The sequence below is a fragment of the Equus przewalskii genome, chromosome 7 (genome assembly GCF_037783145.1).
Source record: "Equus przewalskii isolate Varuska chromosome 7, EquPr2, whole genome shotgun sequence".
Classification (NCBI taxonomy): domain Eukaryota; kingdom Metazoa; phylum Chordata; class Mammalia; order Perissodactyla; family Equidae; genus Equus; species Equus przewalskii.
This window is the reverse complement of record NC_091837.1, coordinates 33,793,430-33,810,328: the sequence shown is the minus strand read 5'-3', so window position 1 is coordinate 33,810,328 and position 16,899 is coordinate 33,793,430. Positions and strand designations below refer to the sequence as shown.

At 40.7% G+C, this 16,899-nt stretch overlaps 1 protein-coding gene across 4 annotated transcripts in view; it reads left to right on the top strand.

The window, feature by feature from the left end:
• Positions 1-16,899, top strand: part of LAMA1 (laminin subunit alpha 1) — a 147,750-nt gene that overhangs the window by 42,137 nt on the left and 88,714 nt on the right. For 3 of the 4 annotated variants that reach the window (XM_070629466.1, XM_070629465.1, XM_070629468.1), the window contains exons 4-9: positions 8,158-8,400; positions 9,403-9,582; positions 12,563-12,652; positions 13,810-13,927; positions 14,835-15,013; positions 15,692-15,797. In XM_070629466.1, the coding sequence (XP_070485567.1) occupies positions 8,158-8,400; positions 9,403-9,582; positions 12,563-12,652; positions 13,810-13,927; positions 14,835-15,013; positions 15,692-15,797 (916 nt within the window). Of the gene's footprint in view, positions 1-1,680; positions 1,810-8,157; positions 8,401-9,402; positions 9,583-12,562; positions 12,653-13,809; positions 13,928-14,834; positions 15,014-15,691; positions 15,798-16,899 lie in introns of all 4 variants that reach the window. The other variant, XM_070629467.1, reaches the window with a different exon arrangement.

Here is a 16,899-nt window from a genome sequence, read left to right as displayed (position 1 = left end):
ATGGCCAGTTGGATTCGCTAGGCTTAATGATTAGGGCCCTTTTACTTTCACAGGGTGCGATGACACTGGGTGTTCCTGACGAGGGGTGTGAAACCCTGAGCTCCTACCCATTGCTGGCTCTACTAGGGTGCCCCAGGTCAACATGAACACTAGGAGATGAAGTGAAAAGAAGTTGAGTTTTCAGCCAGAAATTCTCCAGGACTGAGGAAAGAAGGGGGAAGTGTGGGCTTAGGGGCCACATGGGAGAGGCTTGCCCCATGTTCCTGAGGTGGAGAAAGGATCTGGCCAAAGCTGGAAAGCCCTGCTTGGGTTCTTTGGGTTTTCTTTCTCACTCCCATTTTGACCTTTTGGGAAACTCTTTAAGGCCCACTCGCTTTTTTCTCTACTTTAGTCTTGGTCTTTCCTCTGTCCACAGCACCATCTCTCGTGACTTCCCTGCACCAACACCCAACGCTGTGATCTCTTATCCCTGGAGACCTTGTGGCTCCCGCTTTAAGGTCCTCTGATGGTCTAAGTTTTTAACGTGGAGCAAAGACCCGCACCCTGTCCACTCTCCTGCGGGCTCTTTGCCCTCAAGCCAGCCAGGCCTCCTGCAGTTTCTGTACCGCTCTGTGCTCTGCCCTCAGGGTCCTTGCTCCCTGCCCCTCTACACCATTACTCCCTCACCTAGGCATCTCTGACTCAGTCTCCCCTCTTTTCAGAGAAGCCTTCCCCAACCACTCGTACTTCACCAGACTTGGCTGGCCTCTCCTGCCACTCCCAGACACCTTGAACACCATCTGTCCTTCCCCCTGGGGACTTGGTCACCCTCTGTCTTCTCCAGTAGGGCCTCCAGCCCACGCCAACCGTGTCCTCCACTTCACCACTGTATTTATAGCACTTGGCACAGTCCTTGTTACAAGGCAGATGCTCAACCAATGTTTGTTGAATGAACCTTTAGTGAAAAATTGTCAGAGGGCATCCCTTGCTCCCAGCCTCACGTGTCCCTATGGGATGCTTCTCTGAGAGTGACATCTCTGCTTCTCCGCCACCCCTCTTCCCTCCACAGGGGACAGGCAGTTGTTTTTCTAAGTGGGAGAAGAGCTCACCCCGCTCCTCTGGGGCCACGTCTCTGCTTCTCTTTTGCTGGGCAGCTTGTTCTCAGGACACACAGATTCCTGGACTCACAGGGCAAGGCCGCCGAGCAGGTGTGCGTGTGTCCCCTCAGTCTGTGACACAAGAGGCAGTGTGTCAGGCAGACCTCTGCAGCCACCCGTGTAAGCCATAACCCCCAGTTTTGCTTTTTCCTGGAATATTGCTGACTTCCTTCTTCGGTCTCCATGACAGATTTCTGAGCCTACTCCCACAGGCAGTAGGAGAAGAAAGGAGTCTTATTTATTGCAACCTCTGTTCCACCGTCAACAAACGGGGCACTGTGTTTGGGGGAGAAGCCTAATGTCCTTTCGAAGCTAAGATATTCCCGGGTGAAAAGTGGTTAGCTCTGGCCGAGGAGCCGGCGGGGGTCAGGGGGCGGGGAAGGCTTGTTCTGTGTTTCTCAGACCTGGAATGGCCTGTAACTGCATTTCAACAGTGGGTTCACCTTGTTCTAGATGCTAGGCTGTCACCCAGCACTCTCAGGGGGTGGGAAAGTGAGGATCCCCACAGAGGACATTTGGTGACGAACCTGGTTGTGCTTTTCAGCAGTTTCAACTAATCCTCCACGAAACTTGGCAAACTCAGTCAAGAACACTTGGTGAAATGAGCATTGGGAGCAATTCTGTGGAGAAATACATTGAGACTAGAAATGGAAACCAACTTCTCACTTTTCAGGTTTGACTTCTTAAAGTGATTCTCTTGAAATAATGCTGCCTGTCATCTGTAAGTGGAAATAGTCCCATGTGGACCAGGGAACAGCTTACTGGGGGCTCTTTTGAAATAGCTCCTGTAGTCGATGGAAGACAGACCTGCTCTGACGGGTGTTTAAGTGTTCCTTCCCGTCTCCAGATTCCTGGGTGCAGGTTACTGCGGCCTCTTCAGATGGGCTCCTATCTCTGTGCCGTCCGCGTGTTGACCGCCTTTCTTACTTGGGCTTCTCCTGTATGTCTGCCTGAAGCATCTGAGCGTGGTGCACAAGTCAGCATTGCTTGACCTTCTGAGACGTGAGCCTTAAGAATTTTAAGGAAAGTAACCTTCTTGATCTAAATTTGTCACTACTGGTGGCCCAGTCCCTTCTCCACCCCTCACCCCCTACCCCAGTAAAAAGAAAAACAAGAAGAAAACAGAAGAAAAGAAAGTGGAAAGAGGCACTGGACATTGACATGTTTACTTTTCACTTCTAATGCCAGCACCAAATTTAAAGAAAAGCAAAGCTATTTTATTCCGAAATTCTCTTCTCATTCATGAAGCTATTTCCTGGTGTCTGTTAATTTTGTATACTGGTCCTAAAATGAGGAGATAACAGTAAAACGGCCAACTAAAATATAATAGAAATGACATTTTAAAGTAACTGTCCGTAAGAAGTTTACTCAAAATCTGCATCACACAGCTCCTATGTGCCAAGTAAACTTCTAAGCCCGCAGGGTCTCTTGCTCAGCCCAGTTTTTATTGTCACTTCACGTGGCTATCCATTGATTAGACACTGTAGTGAACGATACTCTGTAACACTGGAAGTGATTCATATCTGCATTTGTAATTAGCCTTCCGGTAAATAATTACTTCTTTATTCTGGAGTAATAAATATTAATTCACATGATCATTTTCAATTTTGTTTTCTAATAATGTCCTAAGAAATAAAGCCTACAAGCACGAATTCACTTTAAGGGATAACTGAGTAATATTATTTATCACTTGACTCTTTTTGTTTCAATGTAATTTGACTCTTAGCCTAAATCTCTTTCATCTGTGGAAAGTTCATCTCCATCACGTAGGAGAGAAGACATCCCTCGGTTCACTGTTTAGTTCCCGCCGTGGAGGCAGATAAGTGCTCGTGAGGGGCATTTCCGGGGGCATGCGCCTGGCATCTGGGCCCCTGCAGATTATGTGCAGAGGCCCTGCAGAGAGCAGCTGAGTTTGCTGTGGAGAGCACAGACTTCCCTTGCAGTGCACATCTGAAACTGCCCTCTGATATTGGGGAACAGGCTATCTGTGTTTTTCAGATCTCTGTGCCTGAGGTGGATTTAATATATTTAAGTTAAGATTGAAGCCTACATGAAAATTCCTGTCTGGATTCCTTTGTACAAACTGGTGTTTGATATACATCTACTTTATTTATGTGACACGGTTTGTGTACATTCCAGTGATCATTAACAAAGGCCACTTGGTGGAAAACCGTGCTGAAAGTGGATTTCAAAAGGGCTGTATCAGCTGCAGATTTGGCAAGGCCACAGTGACTCTGAATTTAGTGAAAACCAAGTGTCATCAATTTGTGTTCAGCCAACCTTATATGGAGAGAAAAGGCAGTTTAGTCAGCCATGCAAAAAAAGGGCAACAGAAATCTCATGGATTTTATTTGGGCAAACATTTAAAATTCTATATATTCACAGATTCCCTCATTTTTTCTATGTTATGTGTAAGACTTGTTTATCACTACACAATTGGTGAACGAGAGCTTGTGTTAACTTGCTAGGACTGCCATAGCAAATGCCGAGGACTGGAGTGCATAAACGACAGAAATTTATTTACTCACAGTTCTGGAAGCCTGAAGTCCAAGATCAAGATGTCGGCAGGGTCGATTTCTTCTGGGACGTCTCTCCTTGGCTTGTAGAGGGCCACTTTCTCACTGTGTCCTTACAGGGTCACCCCTAGGTCTGTGTCCTAATCTCTTCTTGTAAGGACACCAGTCCTCTTGGATTAGGGCCCACACGTATGATCTCATTTAACCTTAATTACCTCTTTACAGAACCTGTCTTCAGATATAGTCACATTCTGAGGTAGTAGCGGGTAGGACTTTGGCATATGAATTGTGGGGAGACATGACTTAAGCAATAACATGGCTTAAGTGAGGAAGATTGTGTTGAGATGCTGCACAGCATTCTCTTCCTCTTGTGCAGATTTACAGCTCACAGTCCCTTCCCTGGCTTATTTCTGGTCTCTAATGTGGGGACCTAGAGAACTACTGAGAGACTGTGGGAGTAGTGCCCAGTTTCATAGTTGAAGGTCTTGAGCCAGATAAAAGTTAAATGAGTCCTCCCTTGCGAGATTGTCCTCTAGGCGAGTCCTTGCGAGTTTTTTCACTATGGTTCCTCCACTTGGTATAATTTTGTTACATAGACCAAGCTGTCTGTATAAAAGCTGACAGGGGTTTAATGAAAGTATAAGAACGTGGTATTGAAATAATTACTACTGGTTGAGATAAGAGATTCAAAAAACTGGGTTAGTGCTCACCACTTGCCTCAAATTGGGAGCTCATTCTTCTTTCTCTTTGCAATCTGTAGAAGTGGGGCACAGTGGTTAAGAGAACGAACTGCTTGTGTTCAAATCCCTTCAGTATACACTTTAGTATCTGGGAGATCCTGGGAAGATTACTTAACCTTTCTGTGCCTCAGTTTCCTCATCTGTAAGGTAGGAGAAATAACAGTGCACACTTCATAAGAAGAACATAGTGTAGGATTAGAAGGGTTAACAGTTCTCGTAAAGCACTTAGCGTTGTCCCTGACTCCAGTAAGTGCTGCGTTAGCTGTCATTAATTTTTGCTTCTGGCACACTCTCCATCCCATCCCCCTGCACATTCTAGGCTGTCACAACAGAAACTGCAGAGTCAACTGGAACAACTGCTAGTGCGCTTATTTGGATAGGAAACTGGTGTCCAAGTGAATGGAGGAATCTTTTTGTTTGGTATTACAAAAAGAAAATTCAGTGACTTGGGGGTGTGTGGACATCTGGGGGCAGTGCTCCGGAGTGCGTGTGGTGGCTGAGGACTCTGGAGTGTGACCACTTGGTTTCTTATTGGGACCTGCAACTTGGTAGTGGTGGTTTGTCTTTTAAGCTCCCTGTACATCAGTTTCCAAGTATTTAAAATGGAAACAGCAGTAACTTGAAAATCATGGTGTTATTGGGACTAAATGAGACGATACATAGAAAGCTCTTAACACACAGGAGGTAAATCTGTTAGTTCTGTCCATTTTCAAATGTGAAACTGAAAAACAGAAGGCACCCATATCTCATTTCATTTGTAAATCCTCTGCCTTCTATCCCTCTCAAATGGGCGCCCCATCTCACTGTCTCACTTGGCACCTGCATTTGGTAAATTCTCGTTTAGCATGTTTGACAGGGGTGAGTACTCACGGCCCACATACTCACAGAGTTCTACTTTTATGATGAAAAACTTGCAAGGGAACTGGACGGTAATGAGTAGAGAGGTGGATGTCCTCCCTCCCGTTAGCTTGGGCATCAGCATGAAAACCAAATGGAAGGCTAATAAGGACAGACTCCACTATCGTGGTCCAGGACAGCACTGGATCTTTGTGAAGGCGAAAGTAGCCACCGCCAAGCTTATAACAAACTCTGATGCTGTTCGGGACTAGCTCTACAGGAGACGGTAAGATTCAGTGCCAGGTAGCTCTGAGACCTCTTTGGTATTTCAGTAACATTAAGATATAGCAAATCAGGGAAACATATATAAATTTTGGAATATATGAATTATATAAAATTGGGGCAAAGTTTTTTTTAAAAAAAGCTCTCAAAAAGAAAAACCATGTAATTACTTTCATGGGAAAATTTTCTGGAGACGTTTATGTTAGGACAAAATAACCTTTGCATTACTTTAATTTTTAATTTAATTTTCCTTCTAATATGCTTTAGAAACAGTGATTGCATTCTAGAGGAAAATAGCACATGAACATGGACAGTCAAAATATCACACTTACGATACTCTCAAACTAAACTCAGTTGGGAGACATTTCTTATAGGTGAACAGAGTTACTATAATGAGATAAAATCATCCTTCCCAAGCGACAATTTGGTAGATGAATGTAAAATTATTTGGTTGATGATGGGTTTTAAGGAGCTCTTGTGTTCCTGGAATTGGTGAGGGCTAAGATGGTGAGAAGCCAAAAACAAAACAAAAGAAAAACAAAAATGCCTAGAAGCAATAAGACACAGAGTAAGTGAATGACAACTGCCTTGCCAACACATACGCATATACACGTATACATACATACATGTGTACATAGATATGCACATAAACACACATGTGTGTTACACATTATATCTATATTACATATATATTTGAAAAATAATTAGTACATGACTTGGTTTAAAAAAAAAACACCTCTATCAATTTGGATTAGAGGAAATCTGCAGTAAATAGCAGTTCACGTGAAAAAGGCATTTTGTATTGTTGCTTGCCAACCCCAACTTAAGTTCATAATCTAAGTTTACTATCAGAAAAGTGAATGCTTGCTAAGGTTGAGTTACTAAGGGACATAGTATTTTCACCACGTTCTTTCCAATTCAGAAAACTTTGGGGTTTTGTATTCAGTTCATGGGAACCACATTTTAAACTAAGATTGTGTCCAGAGCATTGTGACAAGGTGATGAGGTCTCATTAAGTGATGAGTATTTTCAGGAAATCAGAATGTTGATGCTGAAAACTGGATTCTGGAGGTGATACGGGATAGTTGTGGTCAAATGTTCGAAGGCCAGTTAGATGAGAGTGGAGTCAGCCTCTTTTCTGTAGCTGCAGAGGTAGAATGTATGGGGCGCCCTGAGTCAGTGCAGGCAAAGATTCTTCGACAGGGGAAGTTTCATAAAATGGAGGGACTGTCTTAGGAGCAAATGAACTTCCTGTCACTGCAACTGCTCCTGCAGGGGCTGCTTGTTGGAGAGGGGACTCCTTCTTAGTGCTGGATTTTGGCCTATGTGTCTACAAAGGTCCCTTCCAAACCCAACGTCTGTCTGGTTGGTCTCCTGATACTGTGAGTGGTCACCTCCATTCCCTTTCTCCCTGTTTGCTTCCTCTCTACTCTACAACCTTAAAAAATTTTTTGCTTAGTAGTCTAATTTTTTGAGCAGTTTTAGGTTGACAGAAAAATGAGTGACAAATACGGAATTCCTATGTTCCCCCTCCCCACCCCCCACCCAGTACCCCTGTTATTCACCTCTTGCATCAGTGTGGAACAGCTGTTTCAACTGATGAGCCCATATTGGTCTATGGTTATTAACTAAGTCCGTAGTCTACGTTAGGGTTCGCCTTTGGTGTTGCACATCTATGGTTTGGACAAATGTGAATGGCATGCACCCACCGTTCCAGTGTCCTGCAGAGTAGTTTCACTGCCCTAAAGATCCTCTGTGCTCCCCCTACTCGTCTCTTCAACACCACTAACCCCTGGCAACCACGTATCTTTTTACTGTTTCTATATATTTATATTTTCAGAATGTCATATAGTTGGGGTCATACAGTATGTATCCTTTTCATATTGGCTTCTTTTACTTAGAAATATGCATTTCTGCTTCCTCCATATCTGCTAGTGGCATGAGAGCTCATTTCTTTTTATCACTGAATAATATTCTATTGTATGGATGTATCACACTTTGTATATCCATTCACCTGTGGAAGTTTTCAGTTCATTTGGGTAAATACCAAGGAGCTCGATTGCTGGGTTGTATGGGAAGAGTGTGTTTAGTTTTGTAAGAAACTGCCAAACTGTCTTCCAAAGTGGCTGTACTGTTTTGCGTTCCCACCAACAATGAACGAGAGCCCCTGTTGCTCCACATCCTCCCCAGTATTTGGTGTTACTAGTGTTTTGGATTCCAACCTTTCTAATAAGCATGTAGTGAGCTGACTTTTTTTTCATGTTCTGATGTGTTACCTCCAAATCTCTCTGAGAAACACATTTAACACTACTATTAATGTAATATAATACCACCGTTATGATTCAGAATCCAGATGGAGAAAGACATTGGAAACAAGAAAACAGGCACTTATGTTAATGTTGATACTGTTAATAATAATAATGATGATAATTTATTCATGAGTACTTTTGGGGTTTACCTGGAAAACAAATGCCACCAGCAGAACATTCACCAGACATATTTCTGATGAACACTTGTAAGCAGTTATTCTCAAAAGCGTTACGAGACATTGGCAGTCATCGTGTAACAGTTCTCTCAGGAGGCGCTTTGTTTTTTGAGCAGCCGCTACTGATTCTTGATTGAGATTTTTCAGTGTCTTTGTTTCAGGTCTTCCAAGTCGCGTATGTCATCATCAAAGCTGCTAATGCTCCTCGACCTGGAAACTGGATTTTGGAGCGTTCTGTGGATGGCACCAAGTTTAGCCCCTGGCAGTATTATGCAGTTAGTGACACGGAATGTTTGACTCGTTACAATATAACTCCAAGACGGGGGCCACCCACTTACAGGGCTGATGACGAAGTGATCTGCACCTCGTATTATTCTAGACTGGTGCCGCTTGAGCATGGAGAGGTACTGTGCCCACTGCAGTGGTGTCTGTTTTTGCATCAGAGCCCCCACCTCAAATGTTAAGAGAGCCATGGCGAGAGCCAACGTAAAGCACTCAAAATAAATCTCTCTTAGTGCAGATTACAGAGATCTGTAACGTAACTACCTAGCTATGTTTAAGGTATCATTGACTGGTGTCTACTGATGATTAATGTCATAACTGATACATTTCGCCTTACTGATGTCTTCCCTTTGAGGAGATTCCTCAGTCTTCTCTCTGCTGTTATTCACTAACTCCATCAGATCCTCCTCAAAGAGAGCATCTTTCCCATGACACCGGGGCAAGAACTTTTATTGAAATATTAAAGAGAGAGCTAAAATGCCTCTGAAGGATAGAGGTGCTGGTTTTCTCTGTGACATTCTCCTCTTTGGTGTGGTTGAGAACTGGAGGTGGCTCGTGAAGTCTTCCAGCTCAGTGCTCTACCTGCCCAGACTATACACACTTCCTTAGAGTCCGAGTGTAATCAGATCAGCCTACTCTAGAGCACCTGGCTTGATGAGATAAAACTGCGAGAACTCTCCAAAGTGCGCTTCCCAGCAGAAACTTGCAGCAAGTCGTGCACTGTTCCAGGAGGTGAGACTGGTTAAGAAGGCAGTACTGCAAAGCTTTGTGGCACCTTTTCTCAGCCTCCCCACGCTGTCCATGGCATTTAGAACTTGTTCAGAGAAATCATAGCCTATTGATACTCGTTAAAATATCCTCACCACGCTGGGAGAAATGGTCCATTAAAAGGTTTCCAGGAATCTCTGAGCCACTGGAAGGGATAACTTCAAACTAACTGAAGATATTTTGTTATCATGGTGTTCACAAGTAGTTAACAAATAACAGATTTCTACCAGCACCTAGTTGTTTGGTTTGATTTTAGATAGTGTCTTTGAAGATTATGTCCTGAAGATAAAGAACCAAGGCTGTATTTTTGCATGCTTAAAATTGACATTTGTTTATTGTGGTGTTTTTATCTTTAGATTCATACATCACTAATCAATGGCCGACCGAGTGCTGATGATCTTTCACCCGAGTTGTTGGAATTTACTTCTGCGCAATATATCCGCCTTCGCTTACAGCGCATTCGAACCCTCAACGCCGATCTCATGACCCTCAGCCGCCGTGACCCTAAGGACCTCGATCCTATTGTTACCAGACGAGTAAGTCCACGGCAGTGCTCCTGAGCATTGTGAAAATTATTTTGTTTAAAGGAAATAGACTTTTCCTCTAAGGTTGGCCTGTTTTCTTATTTTGCTGAAGATCATTATATATGCTTTCTTAAAAATGCCGCTTTTAAACTAGGTTCCCATGGTTCTGACATGGCGCCTCCGGTGCCCTCCCCCGCATCCTATAATGCCATTATGTAGTGGATGCAATGGTCTTTGCGCTTCACATTCTAGTCTGGCTCCACATCTGATCTTCAGCAAGTGACGGTGGTTGGTTTTGTGTTTTTTTTTCACTTAAAAGAAAATTTTAAAGTTTGAGATATAATTTACATCAGGAAAATGTACAGATTTTACATGTATAACAAATGTACAAGGCTTCTGTGGACAAACATTTTCAAATCCCTTGGATAAAGTGGGACTGAAATTACTGAGTTATAATATAGAGTATAGAGTTCTGGTTGCACCACACGCTTTCATATATTTGGGTTGTCAGCATGTTCATGTCAGTGATTCTAACGTGCATAGAGTGGCGTCTCCTTGTGATATTAATTTGCATTTCCCTGATGCCTGATGCTGAACGTGTGCTTATTTGTATCTGATCACGTTTTTTGTTCATTTTGAAATTGGGTTCTCTCTCTCCTTATTACTGAGTTATAAAAGATCTTTATATATTTTGTGTACAAGTCCATTGTCAGATATGTCTATCTTGCAAATATCTTCTCTTGGTCTGGAGTTTCCTTATTCGCCTTCCTAACTATGACTTTTGATGAACAGAGGGTTTTTTTGTTTTGTTTGTTTTTTATTTATTTTTTGAGGAAGATTAGCCCTAAGCTAACTACTGCCAATCCTCCTCTTTTTGCTGAGGAAGATTGGCCCTGAGCTAACATCTGTGCCCATCTTCCTCTGCTTTATATGTGGGACGCCTACCACAGCATGGCTTTTGCCAAGCAGTACCATGTCTTCACCTGGGATCTGAACCGGCGAACCCCGGGTCGCCGAGAAGCGGAACGTGTGTACTTAACCACTGTGGCACCGGGCCTGCCCTGATGAGCAGAGGTTTTAATTTTGATGAAGTACAATTTATTGTTTTTCCTTTATGATTAATGCTTTTTATGTCCTCTCTGAAAAATATTTGCTTATCCAATGTTTATAATAATAATATCCAATGATTTCTTTTAGTAGCTTTATATTTTAACTTTTGTATCTATTATTCATTTCGAATTAATTTTTGTATTTTATGTGAGGTAGAGGTCAAGCTTCTTTTTTTCCCTGTGTGCATTTACAATGGTTGCAGCACCATTTGTTGAAAACATTTTCCTTTCTCCCTTTAAATGGTTTTGGCGCCCCTTTGAAAATTATTTGACCCTATTACTGTGGGTCTGTTTCTGCCCTCTGTACTACTCCATTGATCTATTTCTCTATCCTTATGCCAACAGAAAACTTTCTCAATTACTGTAGCTTTATGCTAAGTCTTGAAGTCAGGCACCATCATAGTCCAACTGAGTTCTTTTTCAAGATTGTTTTGGCTATTCTAAGTTCATTCTGTTTCCTTATAAGTTTTAGAATCAATTTGTTAATTTTTGCCCCCGCCTGCAAAAAAAATCCTGCTAAGATTTTCATTGGGCTTCCATTGATTCTACAGATCAATTTAGGAAGAATCTTGGAAGACATTTTGACAATATTGGATCATCCAATCCATGAGCGTGCTATATCTCTCTACTTACCTCTCTCCTTTAATTCCTCATGGCAATATTTTATTATTTGTTGATTTGTACTTCTTTTGTTCAATTGATTCTTAAATATCTTATGTTTTTGAATGTTAGCATTAATAGTTTGCTTTCTAAATTTCATTTTCCATGTGTTCATTGCTAGTGTATAGATATGCAATTCATTTTTGTTTGTTGGTTTTGTATGTTGAGACATTGCCAAATTCACATATTATTTCCTGTAGTTTTTTGGTAGATTTTCTGTGTAACAATATCATTTCTTCTACAAATAATGACAGTCTTCCTGTGTACTCTGCACGCCTTTGATTTCTTTTGTCTTGCATTATTGAACTCCACAGAAGCTTGACTAGAAATGGAGTAAGCAGATTTTAAGAGGAAAGCACTTAATCTTTCACTGTTAGTTCTAGATTTTTCCCATGGATGTTCTTTATTACTCTGAAGGAGCTCTCTTCTACTTCTGGTTTGCTGAAGTTTTTTAATAAATGCTGTTGAATTCTGTAAAATGCTTTTTGTGCGTCTAATGAAATGATCATATGATTTTTCTCCTTTATTCTGTCAATGTGGTGATTTGCTTTTATTGATTTTTGTGTGTTAAATTAACTTTGCATTCCTGGGATAAATCCTACTTGGTCATGAGTTATTATTCTTTTTATATAGTGCCGTATTCAATTTAGCAATATTTTTAGAGTTTTCAGTAGCATGAGTTGGTTTGGTTTTGTTTTTTTTTTTTTTTTTTCCTGTTTTTTGTGAGGAAGATTGGCCCTGAGCTAATATCTGTTGCTAATCGTCCTCTTTTTCCTTGAGGAAGATTGTTGCTGAGCTAACATCTGTGCCAGTCTTCTTCTATTTTATGTGGGACGCCGCCACAGCGTGGCTTTACGAGGAGTGCTAGGTCTGGGATCCGAACCTGTGAATCCCGCGCTGCTGAACCAGAGTGTGCAAACTTAACCACTATGCCAGCAGGCCGGGCCCAGTAGCATGAGTTTTGAATATGACTACCTTGGTTTAAGTTGCAGCCAAGTTGAGAAATTCTTTTAGATTCCTTTGATTTCTGTTGATGAGCTAATTTGAGCATTATTTATTTTAATTGAACACAAGAGTTCTTTGTGCATGAAATATAATTTAAAATGTGTATCTGATTATTTTTTAGATTTTAACAACTGAAGTATTTGTTGGAGTGCCAGCATTTTCTTTTCACTGAAATAGAAGAGGTTTTCATTTTTGCTTGTAATTTTCTTTCTCCTTAGTATTATTATTCAATAAAAGACATTTCTGTTGGAGGGATGTGCATTTGTTATGGCCATGCTAGTAGCTGCCCGTGGGATGAGACTGCCAAGGTGAGTTCTCGTCATTTTCATTGTACTAGGACTTTGCGATAGAAGCTGTAGCTGGAATGTTTGCATTGCCCTTTTTAATTCAGGGCCAGTCTTATTCGCTTCTGTGTTGAAAGGTATAAAATCATGCTGCAAAAAAGATTTTCAGATAATTTAACTGGTTTCTTTTTTTAAAAACAATTTCATTTTGTTTTGTTTGGAGAATATATTTCTAATTAAATCCTTACTATAATTTTTTGTGGTAAAATATACACAACAAAATGTACCATTTTAGCTATTTTAAAGTGTTCAGTTTAGTGGCCTTATGAATTTTGAAGCTCTTCTCTCAATAAGACAGTCAAGTGAAAACATATGTAGTTATAAATTATGTTTACATTATTTAAAAGAAGGATTCCCCTCCTCATATTTTCCCCTCTTCCATTTTTTTTTTTTTTAAGATTTTATTTTTTCCTTTTTCTCCCCAAAGCCCCCCGGTACATAGTTGTGTATTCTTCGTTGTGGGTTCTTCTAGTTGTGGCATGTGGGACGCTGCCTCAGCGTGGTCTGATGAGCAGTGCCATGTCCGCGCCCAGGATTCGAACTAACGAAACACTGGGCCGCCTGCTGCGGAGTGCGCGAACTTAACCTCTCGGCCACGGGGCCAGCCCCGTCCCCTCTTCCATTTTTGTGGTACTAAATCAAGATAAAATAAAGTTTATCTGTTGTAACAGTACCATAATGTTAAATGAATAAGATGACATCCTCTCTTCTTTAAAACAACTTACATGAAGTTACTTCTTTTTTCCCCCAATCTTTGTAATAATTTGACTCTTGAATAGGATTATTCTCTTATTGATGCTGAAAAATATATAGATGAATAACAAGAAAGTTATTATTGGGAGCTTCCAAACCCTGTAAGTCAATGTATCTTTTTTGAAAAGTTTTTGTCAGTTAACCCATATTTTAGTTTCACTTTATTCCTCCTCATTTCTGTTTGTAACCAGGTCATATGCATATATTTTTCTCTAAAACTTAAATGCCAGTTTGCTCTGATATAGCCATATATCCTCAATTGTAAAGTCTTGCTATGTATTTGACTGTGATAGCTTCTTTTTAAAGTAAAATTAAGGACAATATACAGGTAAATTGTCAGGTGCCACTTTCTATTCCTTATTGTTTAGAAACTCCAGTGTCAGTGTGAACATAACACCTGTGGAGAGAGCTGCAGTACGTGTTGTCCTGGATACCATCAGCAGCCCTGGAGGCCTGGGACCGTTTCTTCTGGTAACACATGTGAAGGTAAGTCCACTGAGAAATGGAAGACTGTAGAGTTATTTTCACCTCTTACTATGCTTAAGTTTATAGTGACTTAACAACATTTATAATTAGTAAATAACTTGTTTTCTTAGGTATTCCAGTAGTTTCCAAAGCTTCAGATTACCTTAATAAAATTTAAACTATTGAGGAATAAACGTACCTTTATGGATTCGCTATTTTATCTAAGATTCCCCTTCCGATGTATTCATTTATGGTTTATTAACTTGGATTTCATTTTTAAATAGGCAGTATATTCACCAAATTCCAACATCTAACAATATATAAAAGTATATAGTAAACAGTATTACTTTCACTCTATCTCCATCCCTCCCCATTTTCATTATTTCCTAGTATGTTCTTCCTAAAGTTTTTGTGTAAATAAAGCATATAGTAACACGTTCCTACACCTTACACAGTTCATATGCAGAACGTACATACTATGAGTGCCATTCTATGCATCGCTTTCATATTTCACAATATATCTGGAAAGAAAATCTTTCCATATTAGCAATATGAAATGCTGTTTTTAAAAACAGTATCACTGAATTCCATTATATGGATGTAACATAATTAAAACAGCTACCTATTGGTTGTTACCAGTCTTTTGTTAACACAAGCAGTGGTACAATAATTAACCATGTACATGTCATTGAAAGTGTTTTGTGCAATATATAATCCCAGAAGATAGATTGATGAGTCAAATGGGTAGGCAGATTTATAACTCTGGTAGCTATTCCCAATTGCCCTCCATAAGATTGTCCATATCCTACTAAAATTACTTATTCTGTAATTTTCATTTAATGTATAGTCATAGAAACTTAGGGGGGGAAGGATTTCTTTATATAGGACATAAATGTATATTAATTGAGATGTTAAAATATTCTCCTAGAATGTAATTGTCACAATAAAGCCAAAGACTGTTACTATGATGAAAGTGTTGCAAATCAGAAGAGAAGTTTGAATACGGCTGGCCAGTTCAAAGGAGGAGGGGTTTGCATAAATTGCCTGCAGAACACCATGGGAATCAATTGTGAAACCTGTATTGATGGATATTATAGACCACACAAAGTAAGAGTGTTTCTTCGCCATATCTGAGCTTCATTGTCTTCCTAGGGTGGAAAAGAGACTTCGCCAAGTGTCATCCTCAGTGTTGGAGACTCATTTCCTCTTATAATAGTGCATTTCTATTACTGTGCTAGTAGTGTTCTTCAGATATCGATATCCTCCTTTGTCTTCCCTGTTTGCTTGCTCAGAGCGGGTTAGTTACTCGTCGTTATTTAACTTGAATCCGGGGCCCGTTGGCTGTGTAATCTTAGAGTTTCATAATATGAACTGTTGATATGAAGAGTCAGTCAATACCTAAAGCAGCTGTATCTTGCTCATAGGAAGTGCTCAGTCAGTCCTCAGTTGACGTGATATGTAGTTGTCACACGGCTCCTTGTGGTGGTCTGGTCAGAGGTGATGCTTCTCTATGGCTCTGAGAGAGACGGTGAGCGGGGCCAGGTAGCGGTGATAATGGGAAAGGATGATACTAGCTGCTGTTACCATCAAAAAGACATTTAGGGTTTTCTGGCTTGAGCTCACCTTATCTTCCTGAGGCCTACACCCCCAGAGTACACAAAATCATTGTAATAGTCACATCTTGGATAAAAATTCGATGCCTTGTCCTTGGTATTATTGTTGATATTATTGCTAATAATGCTGTTATTGCCAGTCAGATAGTCCAGGGCAATCTCTGCCTTTCAGGTATCTCCTTATGAGGATGACCCTTGCCATCCCTGTGACTGTGACCCTTTGGGGTCCCTCAGTTCTGTCTGTATTAAGGATGATCTCCATTCTGACTTACACAAAGGTAAGTACTTGATTCATTTTTGTGCTTGCAGTTGATTTTTTTTTGGTGGAATATTTATACCTAGTGGAACTATTACCATTGTGCAGCAGTTTGGCGATATAATTCTCTATAGATTCTTTTGTTCACCAAATATTTATCAAGCACCTACTATGTGTCAGGCAGTTTTCTAGGACCTAGGAACATGTACTTGAACAAGATGATCAGGGTCCCTGCTCGCAGGCAGACACTAAACAAACAAGCACAGCTGTAATGTAATGCCAGGCAGAGATAAGTGCCTGGGTATAAAGCAAAATTAGGAATCGCAAGTGGAGGGAGATAGGGCATAAAGATGGCAGTGTTGGAGTGAAGATATGACATTCGAGAGGTTAATTGACCATTTGATGAAAGAAGAAATAAGACTCAGTTTAAAGTCACATACGGATCACAGTAAATAGCAGTCAGTCTGTTTAGCACTTAGGAGATGCTCAGAAGGCTTTTGCATGCATCGTCTCACAGAGCAAGCAAATCCTTCAGTTAGCTTTGTAAATGTCAGTATTCTTTCCACTTCAAAAACTGGCAAATAGACTTGCACATACGAGAATCTCCTGAATAGGTTGCATCTGCTCCAAGACTTCTGTGACCCCATCAAATCTCAGTCACTGCAGTTAAAATGGATATTGACCAGCAGGGAACGTATGTCAACTGTGGGACCGCCAGCAAAGTGGAGGGTAAATTACACAGTTGAATTGATTCCTACGTGTGACTGGTAATGAGATGATGATGATGATGACAATTACCCTTGTTTGGATTCATTAAAAAAAATGTACCATTTTAACTTTCACCCATAGCGACTAGAAAGAACCCATTTTATAGGCAAGGAAGCTGTAGCTCAGAGCAGTTAAGAAACTTGGCCACAGTTACACAACAGAAAGTTCCAGAGCATTAAAAGCAAAAACAGTGCTCATTTTTGCCCTCTACCATATGCCTCTGTACTTTTCTTTTTTAAAAAAAAAAAAAAAACAGCTTTATTTTGTGATATAATTCACCACCACACATTTCACCCAAGTGAAGTGTGCAATTCAATGTTTTTGGTGTATTCGTGGGTGCAGCCATCACCACAGTC